This window comes from Strix aluco, chromosome 4 (genome assembly GCF_031877795.1).
Source record: "Strix aluco isolate bStrAlu1 chromosome 4, bStrAlu1.hap1, whole genome shotgun sequence".
Lineage (NCBI taxonomy): Eukaryota > Metazoa > Chordata > Aves > Strigiformes > Strigidae > Strix > Strix aluco.
This window is the reverse complement of record NC_133934.1, coordinates 30,622,595-30,636,422: the sequence shown is the minus strand read 5'-3', so window position 1 is coordinate 30,636,422 and position 13,828 is coordinate 30,622,595. Positions and strand designations below refer to the sequence as shown.

Genomic DNA, 13,828 nt, shown 5'->3' with positions numbered 1-13,828 from the left:
TCCTAGAGCAGTGAGAACTTAGACCAAAACAATTTAATCTGCAGTTAACTTGGATGCTGTGGCCATTTCCCAAGTGAAGACATTACAGTAGTGATTATTACAACTATGCATGAAAACTCAAGAGCGAGAAGTGGGACTGCCTGAAGCAACAGCACTAGTCTTTCTATGAAACTCTGTATATCATTAGAGCAAATTTCAAAAATTAGCAATTTAAGACATGTAGAGAAACATCAAATACCCTCCAGAAAATCCTGTTTCTCTAAGGGACATTAAAAATATTCACACATCAAAATCAGGAAAACTACAGCTATTACTAAAGACCTCAAAGTTAAGATTTGTCACTGAGTAATATGATTGCACTGATTAGCGCCTGTATTGTTATAAAAACATTTATAAGATTTCATAATGCACTTATAACTATTCTCAGATCTGTAAGCTGATCAAATCCTGCAAAGTACATTTGTGACAGATCACAGAATGGTTAAGGTTGGAAGGCATGTCTGGAGGTCATCTGGTCCAAACCCCTGCTCAAGAAGAGCCACCAGGACCACCAGTTGCCCAGGACCATGTCCAGATGGCCTTTGGGTATCTCCAAGGGTAGAGACTCCACAACCTCTCCGGCCAACCTGTGCCAGTGCTCAGTAACCTTCACAGGCATCATGCTGCTATCACTTAACTGTTGTCCCTCTCTTAAGACAAAAAGAAAGTTCAACTGCATTAAACAATTTTTTTAAAGACTGTATTATCTCTCCCAGAAGAAAACGCTACAATTGAGACACACCAACTTAAAAAAAGGAAGGCAGTACAGCCACAAAACATGAATTCTGATTGTACCTTTCCACAGCCAGCTTAAGGCACCCTAGGTTACAGTGTGAAAATAAATTCACTTGCTCCACTGAGATGTCCAAAACCCAGACAGGGAAACTAAAGCAGTTGGGAGTGGGGGGATGGGAGAAAATAAATCCCAAATCTTACAGTGCTGAAACCTCAAGTCCTGTGCCTTTAACCTGTTTGTATCTGTATCATTCACCATTGTTTTACCCTCAAGTTTCTACTTTACTAGCAGTGGAAGGAAGGAAGTGTAGGGGAGACATTTACAATCCAAGTAACTTTCTATTGAGCACTTCTCACAAGAAACTAGCTCAAGGCTTCAGGGAGAAGAGGTAAAACCAATTAGAAGAGTTTTCTTATCAAATGTCACAGAAAGATGAAGGTTGATACCAACTGCTAGTTTCTAGGACAAGTCATACTGAAGAGGAGACTAGCCTAGCTTACATAGCAGTTTTGTAGTCCAGAATGCCAGTCTCCATTTGATCTATGTTTGAAGTGTGTCTTAACTTAGTGTGTGATAAAGCAGCACCATAAAGACAACATGTGACTGATGAAGTCTAGTTATAAAGCTCAGTTTTAGAATATAAAAAAAATGTTAAAAATGGAATTAAAATTACGTTCCGAAATCTACCAAAAGTTATAACTAAAGATAAGGTCTGATTTGAACAACAAATGAAAATTGTTATTAGACATGGGATTCCTGTACCAACACACCTTTAAAATGCCACTAGTCATCACAATTTTAGGATCCTTACATTTCTGCAGGCTTACAGGGATAGAAAAAGGTAGAATCAATTCAACTGCAGTTTACTCCCAATATCCAATATTACTTCCCAAAACTAACATTTTGATGATCAGTATCTAATTAAAAAGTTAAAATTTGAATGTCTAACACTGCCTTCTGAGAAGCTTCTAATTTCATAAGAAATTAGATGGCTACTTGTATACTTACAGCTTGGTTTCAAAGCTGAGATCCAAAACCTTTAATGTTAATTCACAGTCTGCATTTGCTCTGTTACACAACTATTTTAAAACACTCTAGAAAACACTCAAAATATTATTGATACTCCTTTTTAAACCTTATTTTGGCAAGCTACTAAGGAACCACGACAGCTTGTAAATGTGTCTGAAAACAAACAACATTTCTATAAGTAAAGCAAAAAATCAGTTTGTCAAGTCCAGAACGCTGGGAGCGTTCAGAAACAGGAACAGATGCTATGTACCCAATGTTACACGAGTGATCTCCTCCCCATTTTGTAACTGGGCTTACATTACAGTTATCAAAGCCTTCCAGGGACAGCCTTGAGAGCACTAAGACCTTTGACCTGTGGAAGAGGACCTATAGTTACCTATGCCCTCCTGTCAAAGAAGTCCAATCCATAAAATCTTTGTTTTCTGCACCTTTGGTTACTTTTTTGAAACAGACTACAAGCTATTAACTTCACACATCATGAGATCTCACTTTGGTAAAGATGTCCAACTTCTGATATCTGTATTCAAAAACTTTCCCAAGTATTCAAAACCCCTTCAATAAAGAATCACAGAAGGATTTAGGCTGGAAGGGACTTTGTGTGGGCTAACACAAGTGAGACCCCATCTGCAGTACTCTCTCCAGCTCTGGGGTCCCTGACATAAGGAGGACATGGACCTGCTCAAGATGGTCCAGAGGAGTCCACAAAGATGATCAGGGGGCTGGAGCACCTCCCTTATGAGGACAGGCTGAGAGAGTTGGGGTTGTTCAGCCTGGAGAAGAGAAGGCTCCGGGGAGACCTTATAGTGGCCTTCCAGTGCTTAAAGGGGGCTACAGGAAAGATGGGGAGGGACTCTTGATCAGGGAGTGTAGTGATAGGATGAGGGGTAATGGCTTTAAACTGAAAGAGGGTAGATTTAGGTTAGATACAAGGAAGAAATTCTTCATTGTGAGGGTGGTGAGACACTGGAAAAGAGAGGTTGAGGGTGGCCCCTCCCTGGAAGTGTTCAAGGCCAGGTTGGACGGGGCTTTGAGCAACCTGGTCTAGTGGAAGGTGTCTCTGCCCACGGCAGGGGGGTTGGAACTAGATGATCTTTAAGGTCCCTTCCAACCCAAACCATTCTGTGATTCTATGAATGCCTCCTGAACACAGGGCTAACTCAGAAGTCTGTTCAGGTTGCTCAGGGCCTTCTTGAGTATTTCCAAGGCTGGAGATTCTACAACCTCCCTGCAACCTGTCTTACTACCTGATCACTCTTTGGTGATTATTCACACACACACAGACACACACACACCCCCCGCCTCATATCTAATTGGAATTTCCCTTGCTGTGACTTTTAACTATTGCCCCTTGTCCTTTCTCTGTGCACCCTGAAAAACAGCCTGGTGCTATCTTCTCTATAATCATCCATTAGGTAGTTGAAAATAGCCTTTAAGAACTCTACTCATCCTTCTCCTTTTACAGCTAAATAAACTCCATCCCCTCAGCCCTGCCAACCACCTTGTCAGACCTCCACTGGACTCTCCAGTCTGTCAATGTCTCTTCCTATCTAGGATCCCAAAACTAGGCACAGTACTTCACATGTTGTATCAAGTGCCATATAAGAGGGAAATAACGTCATTCTCCACCTGCGGGCTACACCCTAACGCAGCTCAATGCATTTTGACCTTTATTGCACATTGAGTGACAAGTCCCATTCAATTTGTTGTCCACCAGGACACCAAGACATGTCCTTTAAAGCTGCTGTGTAGCCAGACAGATCCTCATCTGCTCTGCTGCATGGGATTATTGGGTTCCAAGACCTTAGAAATACAGTTGCTGGGTTTTGGTTTTGTTTTTCAAATTGCTGAGTAAGAACCATGAAATGGTAAGGCATCAATCAAATTCCAAAGTTTACATCTTTAGTGGTAACTAACTGACATGAAACTATCAAAACAAAAAAAAGACAACACAGTCTTTGCAGAAGGGACAAGAGTACAAAGAGATTGGCGTTTTCTCAAGGGGGCAGAGTGAGATACATTGTAAAAATGCATAATTTCATCTGAGGATAGCAGAGCAAAGGTAGAAAAGAATATAAAAAGACAGCTGAAGGTTCATTTTTAAACCATATTTTGGTTATACTAATAAAATAATTCCCAGTTTCTTACAATTTTAAGAAATATTATAGCACAAATGCAGGCTATTTATCTGGAAAAGAACTGTTAAAAACATTGAAAGCAGTAATTTCCGAGCAGTAAAAAGCTAAAGATGATGCTTACTCCAAATCCCACCACAGTGTCACTTTAACAGAATTTAAACAAAGGGAATTTAAATAAAAGTAATGCATCTGTGTTGTCTCTAAAATACTTCACATTCTCTTCCTCATAGCTTGTTTCATTTTATTTTCTTAAGGGCATAGAATGGAAAATAAACCTTCTTAAAAAACATTATGTCTGCATGTTCTGTCTTAAGCCTCTCCCCACCTTCTCTATGACTGCCAAACCAACTTACACTATTTAAGGGCCTCCCATTTTCTTACACAGCCATGTGGCAACAGCTTTGCCACAGATGGTGGATAATTTAGTCACATAAAAAAAGTTGAGGCCTGCTCTTCCCCCTCCTTTACAGATAACTCTGGCAGCAGCACAGAGATTTCTCAAGGCCTGGAAGCTATTAAGGTTCATTTCAAGCACCCTTGAATGACCAGGCTTCTTTCTGGCCCTCAATCAAGCTGTCTGAGAAACAGATGTTTAGATTGGTCTTGAGTTCTCAGAAACTGACCCTGGAACATAACACATGCACACAGGAGAGGACATCACCACATCAGCATACATGGAAAATCCCCTATCTTGCACTCAGTTTGGGTCTTCAGCTAACAATCATCAAGTGAAAAATGTCATCTCTCAACTGAAGTAACGTTGATTCCGGGTGCTCTCATTCCCCACAGCATAAAACCACTGGTAAAAACAATCCACCTAATAATGAACATATATATTCTGCAAAAATTGAAACTTAACAAAAAAGACTGAGAAAAGCATCAGGACATTTACCCTAAAATACTTACCAAATAATGAGCAAAGTGAATTTAGATAAATCTGGCAAGCCAATAGACCTCTGCTCTATGGAGTCATAGCGAGCTCACCATTAAATGCTTTGTACTTGTGCACATGAACCACAGAACAGTTGCAGCTTTTTTTGGGTTTTTGTTTGTTTTTTTTTTTTAAAAAAGAAATTAGAGAGTTGAAAGCTGAATAAAGTTATCTGCCATTATTTTCATCATCTGCCTGAAAATGAAAGAAGTTCTTGACCTTGAAATAATAGTTTTAAAAAAAGATAGGACAGATTATTATCCAGCTAGTGCAAATGACCAAACTAACTATTTTAGCAGCTAATAACACCATTAATTAAGGTCAAATGTTGCACCACATTGCTCTTAGCACTGAGATGACTACTAAGATTCATTTAGTACTTCTATAGATTCTTCTAGAATTATTGTCAAAGAGAGCTGGATATCTCACTCATACACAGGGCTTAAATCACACCCTTAACCTCTAGAGCACTATGACCAGTTTGGATGTATACTGTCATTTTTACACTTCTGTTTTACAGTTAGAAATTTAGTTGCAGTTTCTAAGAAAAAAGGGGGAAGGGGAGGAAGCCACACCCTCTAGCTCTTTGGAATATACAGCTGAACACTAAATTTTAATGTTGAAGTATGCTATTTAACACAGACACAGGGTTTTGAGCAGAGTTACAGCATGCTTAAGACATTTCACTAACCTGTTGAACACACTTGGAGTTGGACTGTGATCTCGGTCCCTTTCCCTGTCTCTGGTACGTTCTCGATCTCTGTCTCGGTCCCGGTCCCGATCCCGATCTCGGGATCGCTCTCTCTCACGTTCTCTATCCTTCTCTCTTCGTGCATAATAATCCCACTGTTTGCTGGTGTCCATAAGACTAGACCACGAAGGAGCAGAACCTGCAAGGTGCGGAAAGGTGACTAAAGAAAGAGACGCAGGTATTAGAAAGAACAAAATCAAGATACCATATGAAAACTATAATGCTACTTATGCATGAAAACACAGACATTTGTCAGCCTCCTCCAATGACATTTTTCAATCTTCCCCTTTCACATAAAAGTTAATTCTGAGCAAACTGCATTTTTTCCATAATGCTAATAGAGGCCTCTGGCACTCATTTAAATACGAGTTATACTCTGTATACTATACAGAACCAGGATATACACCACAAAAACTGTCTAAATCCTTTTGAGAAAAAAGAAAAATATATTGTGCAAAGATTTGCTGAAAGAATCTGATTTTATGTGGTCAAATAGCTTTGTTTTGGGGCAACAACAAAGCAAAACCAACCAGAAAACAAAACTGCCTTTGAAATTCAGTGGCTCTGAAAGTACAGTTCAGAAAAGCAAGGAAAAAGGACACTTCCAACTTTATATTTAGATGTTATTATTTTTATGCTTTGTCCTTTAAAATATAATGTTAGTTACAAAGCTCTCATTCACTAATTTATATTCTATACTGTGCTTTGCCATACTTTTCTGATTACAGATGTAACAGCAGCTTTCGAAATAAATTCCATAAATTCATTCTGGGAGAAGAAATAATGCTCCTACTTAGGCTTTATAAGATACCATTTCTAATGAATACTCAGCACAACCACTATTACCACCAAAATGTAATAGTTTCAGAAAAGTAAGCATATTATCTTAATCTAAAAGATAATATGCTTAAGAAGTTAAGATGGAAGCCACAATACCAACTCTCAACCTTTTTAGGTAACCAGCAATGGGAAGAGAGAAGGGACATGCTTCTGCATTGCTTTCTGCCAACTCCAATGTAATAAATAACTACTAGTCTTAGTGTCCCAATTGTTCTGTCCTGCCCTCCCTCTCCAGAAGCCCTGTGAATGTATCCTGTGAATAAAAATAAGGGCTGTAGTATTTAACTGGAAACAGCACTCTCTAGTGGACTTACAGTACAGAGGTCTTCCCACTTTCTGCTTATCTGCTTTGCTAGCCAATGATAACATAGCCTCCAATAAATCGTTTGTTTTGAGCTCCACTTCATTATCTATGAGAACAATATTCACTTGACTCCATGGTGTCACAAAGAGACATTAATAGTATAATTAACATAAATATCCACTGAAAAATATAAAGTGCATTACTGATACTGTATTTAGTACTGTCGAGTTATAAAATCAGTGGCTTCTCCTGACAGCTATGTTCAGACTGCCTTGCCTACAATGTCCGGGGTATGCCTGCCCCAGAAAGCTTTGGCAGAAGCTTAAGACACCAGTTTGCCAAGTGTCCAAAGGAGGAATACAAAAGACCTTTTGAGCAGGCAGCTGAGCAGGAAAAAACACTTCATTGTTAAAATACATTTGCAATGAAAAGCATTATAATTCTGTAAAAAAGCATTTATACGAGGTTTTGCCTCTAACAAATGCTTGACACTGTTTCACTTCAGGGCTACAGAAAAAAATGAGGAGTTAACAGAAAAAAAAATACCCTAATACAATAGTATGTTGTTCATTATACTGCCAAAACCTGAAATTCTTCTAAGGAAAGCAGCCAGAAATAGCAAAAAAACAGCTGGACTTTAAAGACTGCTAATTTCCTTGACTTGCCACTATGTCAACAACATACGTATGGTCTACGAGACACTGGCTGCCAGAATATTCTCATCTGAAGTGTAAACTTACGTTTAACTTTAAACATATATTACAAAACAATTATTAATGGTAGTATAAACTTTTACAATAAGTTTTGGTTACTCCCTCACATCTGCACTAATTCTCATCAGACAGAAGTATGCAATTTCCACTCCAATAACCTGAGATAAACCAATTATTTGATACTCTGCACATTCTTATTCCTAGATTTTCACCAGTAATTATTCACAACACACAAGAAGCTTACTTTCTAATATGAACCACTGTTCTGCCTTTACTAGTTAGAATGAAATAATTTGTCACTTTTAATATTTCTACATGGATTATTCCAATAATTTCTACAAAAAGAAAGACAATTCCAAAATTTAACTCTTATTTTATTTTTGAAACAGGAGAGAGGGAGCTTTGATCAATCAATAGTTTTAGAGAATTAAGTTCTGTTTTGGAGATGGTTTAAAAATTTAAAGCTGCATGGTGTCACAGTATACATCTTTGTGCCTCAAAAAACACTGAGTCTCAAACTGTTTCTGTAATGCTAAATTTCTTGCAAGTTCTTAAGATATAAAGAATATTTAGAGCACAGAACAGAGAAATGCTTGAGGAAAAAGCAAACAAGCATACAAGTTGCTTCCCTGGCAGACTAAACACAGTGCCATATATTGACAGCTCGATAAAATTGTAAGATCTGATGGCAAAGGTAGCACTAAATTGTGAAAGGATTTAAGAGCAAATTGAAGAAACTGCACTGATGCAGCAGAAGAGCATAAAGACAAAATAGATGATCTCGAATCTACAAGTTAAGAATATTATTTTACTACGCAACCTTCCTAATGGGCTTGCAGTTGGAAACATGTCTGACCACTAGGTAAAAGACACCAAAGCATGAGATTAGCAATTTGAATAGGCAGCAGAAAGACTAGAGCCTCAATCAAGATTGGTATTTTTTGCAATGCATTCCATATGCTCATCTTCCCCTGCAATTTTGACAAAGCCATGAAACATACAGACTGGCAAAGAAGACAACAGCTTGGAGATTCAGTGCTGTCATCCAAAGCAACTATTAAATAAATATACTCAGCAATTCTTAATTAAATGATCATCTGTACCCTACTACATTGCTGAGCAATCTACCTAAGTTCTGATGCACAGAGAGCACTGGTAAAATACTGGCCAGTGATTACATTGTGAGACAGGCACTGTGAGAGTAAGATGCTGGGCAGGAAAGCATCCTTCACTAAGAGATGAACAGTGATAAAATGCCACTGAGCCTCTATATATCCAAAAATCTGTATGACAGGCACAGCTTAGAGAAAGACAATTTGCTTTGTGTAGCAAATATGAAAGCTTCTGCCACAACAGGGATGCCAGATACACTAGAAAGATGAGAACAGACTGGGAAGATGGGAGCAGACTGTACTCCTTGGTCTCCATAACCATACAAAGGCAAACAATTTTTTAACACTGCTGAAGAAGTTCAAATTCAATGTTGGCATGATCACAATGCCAGTCATCTTTCGAGTACTGGTACTGCAACAAGCATGCCATCACCTCCAAAGGTCAACATAAAACTTGCAAATATTTTTGTGTCCCTGACAATACTTGACAGAACAGCAAATTCTAACAAAAGAGATTCCAAAGTAAAAAACATTCTAAATTGGAGACTACATATTGGATGCAGTGTACATACTAATGACTGTAAGACTGCTTTCCTTATGATACTCTGCACAGCTTTAGATGTTGAAGCTTCAACAAAATAGTCACTTCGGTATCTTCATTGTCTGCCTCAGTTTTACCTTTTTGCTAAAACTTCAGCAAATACAGTTCAATTATTGCTAAAAGAGTAGGTAGCGCAAAGCAGCTGTTTGCCAACATCAAGAATTCTTGAAAAGTAACAAGCTTCCATGCATAAAAGGAAACACTTGATAACTGATGAGGACCCTTTCAATGTCAGTGAAGTACCACTTGTTATTCCATAAACTGCTTTAACCTCAAGAAATTACAAGCCATTCAAAAATGACATTTTGTATATCCTCTCTAAAGACTTATTAACATTTGGGAGACACATTATCTGCACGTTTGATCTGTGCTGAACATTATGCATCCCCAGAACTGGACAGAACTTTCCCTACAATTTCTCCTCCCAGCAGCTCAGGTCCAACGGAACAAAGAGCAAGGAGACAGAAAATGTCAGCTGGAAGAAAAGGCACTAGGCATGGGGCTGGATGGCAGATGCACTGAAGGCAGAGGCAGCGACTGGCAACACGCCAGGTCCTGCACCTGGGTCGGGGCAATCTTCAGTATCAGGACAGACTGGGTGATGAATTGATTGAGAGCAGCCCTGCTGCCCAGGACTTGGGCATACTGGTGGATGAAAATATTAAATATGAGCTGACAATGTGAGTTTGCAGCCCAGAAAGACGGTCGTATCCTGGGCTCCATAAAAAGAAGTGTGGCCAGCAGGTTGAAGGAGGCGATTGTCCCTCTGTGTGCTCTTGTGAGACCCGAGTACTGCATCCAGCTCTCAGGCCCCCAGTATAAGAAAGGCATGTTAGAGAAGGTCCAGAGGAGGGCCACGAAAAATCATCGGAGCTGGAAGGAACATCTCTCCTAGGTTGTTCAGCCTGGAGAAGGCTCTGGGGAGACCCTATTGTGGCCTTTCAATACTTAAAAGGGGCTTATACAAAAGATGGAGAGAGACTTTTTACCAGGGCCTGTAGTGACAGGACAGGGGGCAGTAGTTTTAAACTGAAAAAGGGCAGGTTTAGATTGGACATAGGGAAGAGATTCTTCATGATGAGTGCGGTGAGACACTGGAACAGGTTGCCCAGAGAAGTGGTGAATGCCCCCTCCCTGGAAGTGTTCAAGGCCAGGCTGGGCTGGATGGGGCTTTGAGCAACCTGGTCTAGTAAGAGATGTCCCTACCCAGAGCAGAGGGGTGGGACTAGACTATCCTTAAAATTCCCTTCCAACCCAAACCATTCTGTGATTCTGTGTTTGTTTTATCTTCCCAATTTGGGCTGGGTCAGGAAGAAGCTGACATCTTAGTATTGTTATCACTCTTATGGCTCATGAAGCAGAGATGTGCTAGGTAACAGTTCTAAACTCACTGTAGGTTCCGTAGACGTCCATTTCACTGCACATATTGAAACTTCTATTTTGGTTTACTCTTACTGTAAAACCAGAAAGTGATGTTTTTCAGCTTCAGAATTTTTCCATAACATTAACCAAAAAAAAAAGAAAAACTGACTTTGCAACAGGATAGATAAAGATTAGACAGTTTTTCAAAGGAGAGGCACATCACTCAGGATTTCTCAATGATTGGTGTTGTTGGTTGAAATTCTGATCATCTCTTGACAGTACTTGTTCTCCTGTTTCTAAATTCTACCAGTTCTTGGAAAATTCTCCCTGACTTGTGGTCCATATTACAGTGTATTATTTTTCAAAAACACAGTTCTGCAAAAGCAGAATGGAAAGATATGCAGCATACAAATAAGTAAGCAAAACAATAGTATTTACCAACAGCTGTTAAATTTGCAACAGCATGTATTCTGTTCACAATGGTAGGCAATGAGCTTTCATAATGCATTACTGAAAGGACCTGTTTAGTCTCTTAGCTAAAACCCTGGTAAGTATATCAAACTGATATAGCACTAGTAAAAATTCTCAAAGCCAGCAAGGACACTCACCACTGCCATATGAAAATGCACGAACAGAACGACCATCATAGCCAGAAGAATGTCCACTGTTGAAAAGAAAATACATGTAAAAATCCAGTTTCACCATCAAAGCTACCTCCATCAATAAATATATACTTTAAATACCATTCCTTTGAATTCCTTCCACTATACAGACTAAAACAAAGTGTTTGTTAGAAATGGATTTAAGTCCTCCATTTTGAGCATTACTAATTAAGGAAGCTGTCTATCAACAGAAATATGTATATTTCATGTTTTACTACAGGAGGCAAAAATAGCATTCTCTCTTCTTAAAGGTTAAACCAAAAAGTATCCATACCATCAAAGCTGTTCTTTTGTATTTTCAATGAACTATTTCAAATGTTTCTTGTATCATAAGGTGTTTCTGCACAGATACTGTACTTAATCTCCAATTGCTTGAAAGTGCTTCATTTATGAATGAAGCCATTCTCACTCTTTCTGTTAAAAAGTAGATATGTAAGCGTATCTAAGAACAGGTGGACTTCAAATGTGTAGTTCTATAAAAAATATATTAAATTAGCTACACATTTTCTAGGCTGACTTCTTTCAGTAGTGGCCAACTCCAATAGGTAAAAACCAGAAAGGTTAAAAAGGATAGGAGCACAGGACATGCATAATTCTTTCATGACTTTTAGCACTTCCTACATAACTAGAATGAATTATATTTGCAGTATTTAACCTAAGCGTTATTTCTGTTCTTGAAGGCACTTTAACATTAAAAAATAAGTTTTGGGCTAGCTTAGTTGAAAAACAAAACAAAACCAGTGATAATGAAAGGTCAATGCAACACCTTAACATTTAAAAGTATGAGATTTAGTTCCTAGGTTCCACAATAAACTTGATTTTTTCACATCGTATTTGAGAAAGTACATAAATATTCACTATAAGAAATGCAATGACTGCTGCTTGGTGGTCAGAAGCAGCAGTCACTCACAGCAACTGTCAGTATGAAAAAATAAATTTACTTTCATGTACATCAAATGCATCCAGTTAGGGATTTTTCCCGAATTAAATTAGATGAGGATTTTCTCAGAGCTTTACCTTCATCATCCTGTAGTGTATATGTTAACAGAATTTTCAATTTCAAAGGAACAGATGTGTGCACCTTCCTTCAGTGACATCCAAAGGACTGACAAGAGGCTTGCACCATCTTTTTAAATGAGCTTTGTATATGACCCGATTTTGGCCTTCAGCAAAATATAAATACTTTCCAAGGACTGTGCTGGACAACTTTTTTTATTTCCTTTGACACACATATATATATATAAAAATATATGTATGCATACACATATACATGTATACAAAAAAGGTATTGAAAAAATACTGTTAAGCCTATTAAAGCTGAAGACTTAGAACAAACACAGTAGAAACACAAATTTGTATTCCTTGGAACCCAGCATTTCCTATAGCTTACGAGGGCTTGAATCTGTGGTCAAATTGTTTATTTGCATGTATAGAAAAGGATACGGTAGCTGACAAGTATACGGTTCACTTAAATATGCCTTCAAACTACTAAAGAATACTTTAACAATCATTGCCTTGACTTTGTTTGTAAGTCTTGGCATTGATATAGTGTCATAACTCAATTAAACTATTAAGCGGTCAAGTAACTTACTCATAAGAATATTGTCAGCCAGGTGAGACTAGTAACGTATCTGTAAAAATACTGTAAAAATCTGAAACTCTCTCCACTCTCCGATAAAATCCATAAAACACTGGGTAGTGTAAGAGTCCTTACTAATTTATTTCAGTTGCAGAATACCAATATATTGCTTTTTAAGATTTTGAACAGATAATCACCTTTCTATTGTGGGTATGAGGGAAGGTGGAGGACCGCCAGGTGGTGGTGGAAAGCCTGTAATAATAAATTAGGTGAGGGGGAAAAAAGAAAAAAAAAAAAAAATCAAACACATAAAAGAAGCTAAGCATACAACGGCAAACAAATTCCAGAGAGTACAATGCAAAAATTGTTTCTCACTGTGTAAATAGCTTTTACTTGAAGACTGAAAACTACTTTCTAGCTTAACAAAGACAGAGTGTTAAACATGTATTATCAGTGCTTCAAATCAAACACCTTATCATTCTTAAAGCTACAATGATTTAGAAGTATAGGAAAATTCCCAAGTATCTAACAATACTTAATAAAAAACAATCACAACTATTTTCTGCATAGCTGAAAAAAAAAGAACGTAAAGAAAAGAAGGAAGCACAGAGTTTAGAAACTGGCTGATTAGGTCCACTAGTCAACAGCATTTTCATACATTTTCTTTTCTGCCTGGCATCAAAATAACTGAGCCTACAACTATACATATAGTTTTGTGTTTATGAACTTTTATCTATATAACTAAAAGGAAGTTGGTAAGTTGCACATCAGTTAAGTTTTAATTTCTTAACCAAATGTGGAAAAAAATTCTAAGCAAGTTTACCTGGTGGTGGCACTGTTATTGGTATACCTAAAAAGACAAGAAATAACGTATCAGTTATAGTAATAGTTCATGTTTATTATCTGTAGATCTAAAATCAGATAAATCAGGTTGAGCTATCACCGCATACATGATCATGGAGAATGATAACTTATTTTCTGTGTCCTCAAATCAAGATGTCGCATTAATAGCAATTCTTAAGATTTTATGCAAG

General features: G+C 38.0%; 1 protein-coding gene across 7 annotated transcripts in view; it reads right to left on the bottom strand.

Annotated features, from left to right (window-relative positions):
- FIP1L1 (factor interacting with PAPOLA and CPSF1) overlaps positions 1–13,828 on the bottom strand; it is a 44,644-nt gene that overhangs the window by 2,352 nt on the left and 28,464 nt on the right. For 3 of the 7 annotated variants that reach the window (XM_074822554.1, XM_074822550.1, XM_074822553.1), the window contains 5 exons: positions 13,618–13,644; positions 12,992–13,046; positions 11,162–11,217; positions 6,776–6,871; positions 5,562–5,781 (listed from right to left, as the gene is read on the bottom strand). In XM_074822554.1, coding sequence (XP_074678655.1) covers positions 5,562–5,781; positions 6,776–6,871; positions 11,162–11,217; positions 12,992–13,046; positions 13,618–13,644 — 454 coding nt within the window. The remainder of the gene's footprint in view (positions 1–5,561; positions 5,782–6,775; positions 6,872–11,161; positions 11,218–12,991; positions 13,047–13,617; positions 13,645–13,828) is intronic. The other 4 variants (XM_074822555.1, XM_074822557.1, XM_074822551.1 and 1 more) reach the window with 3 other exon arrangements.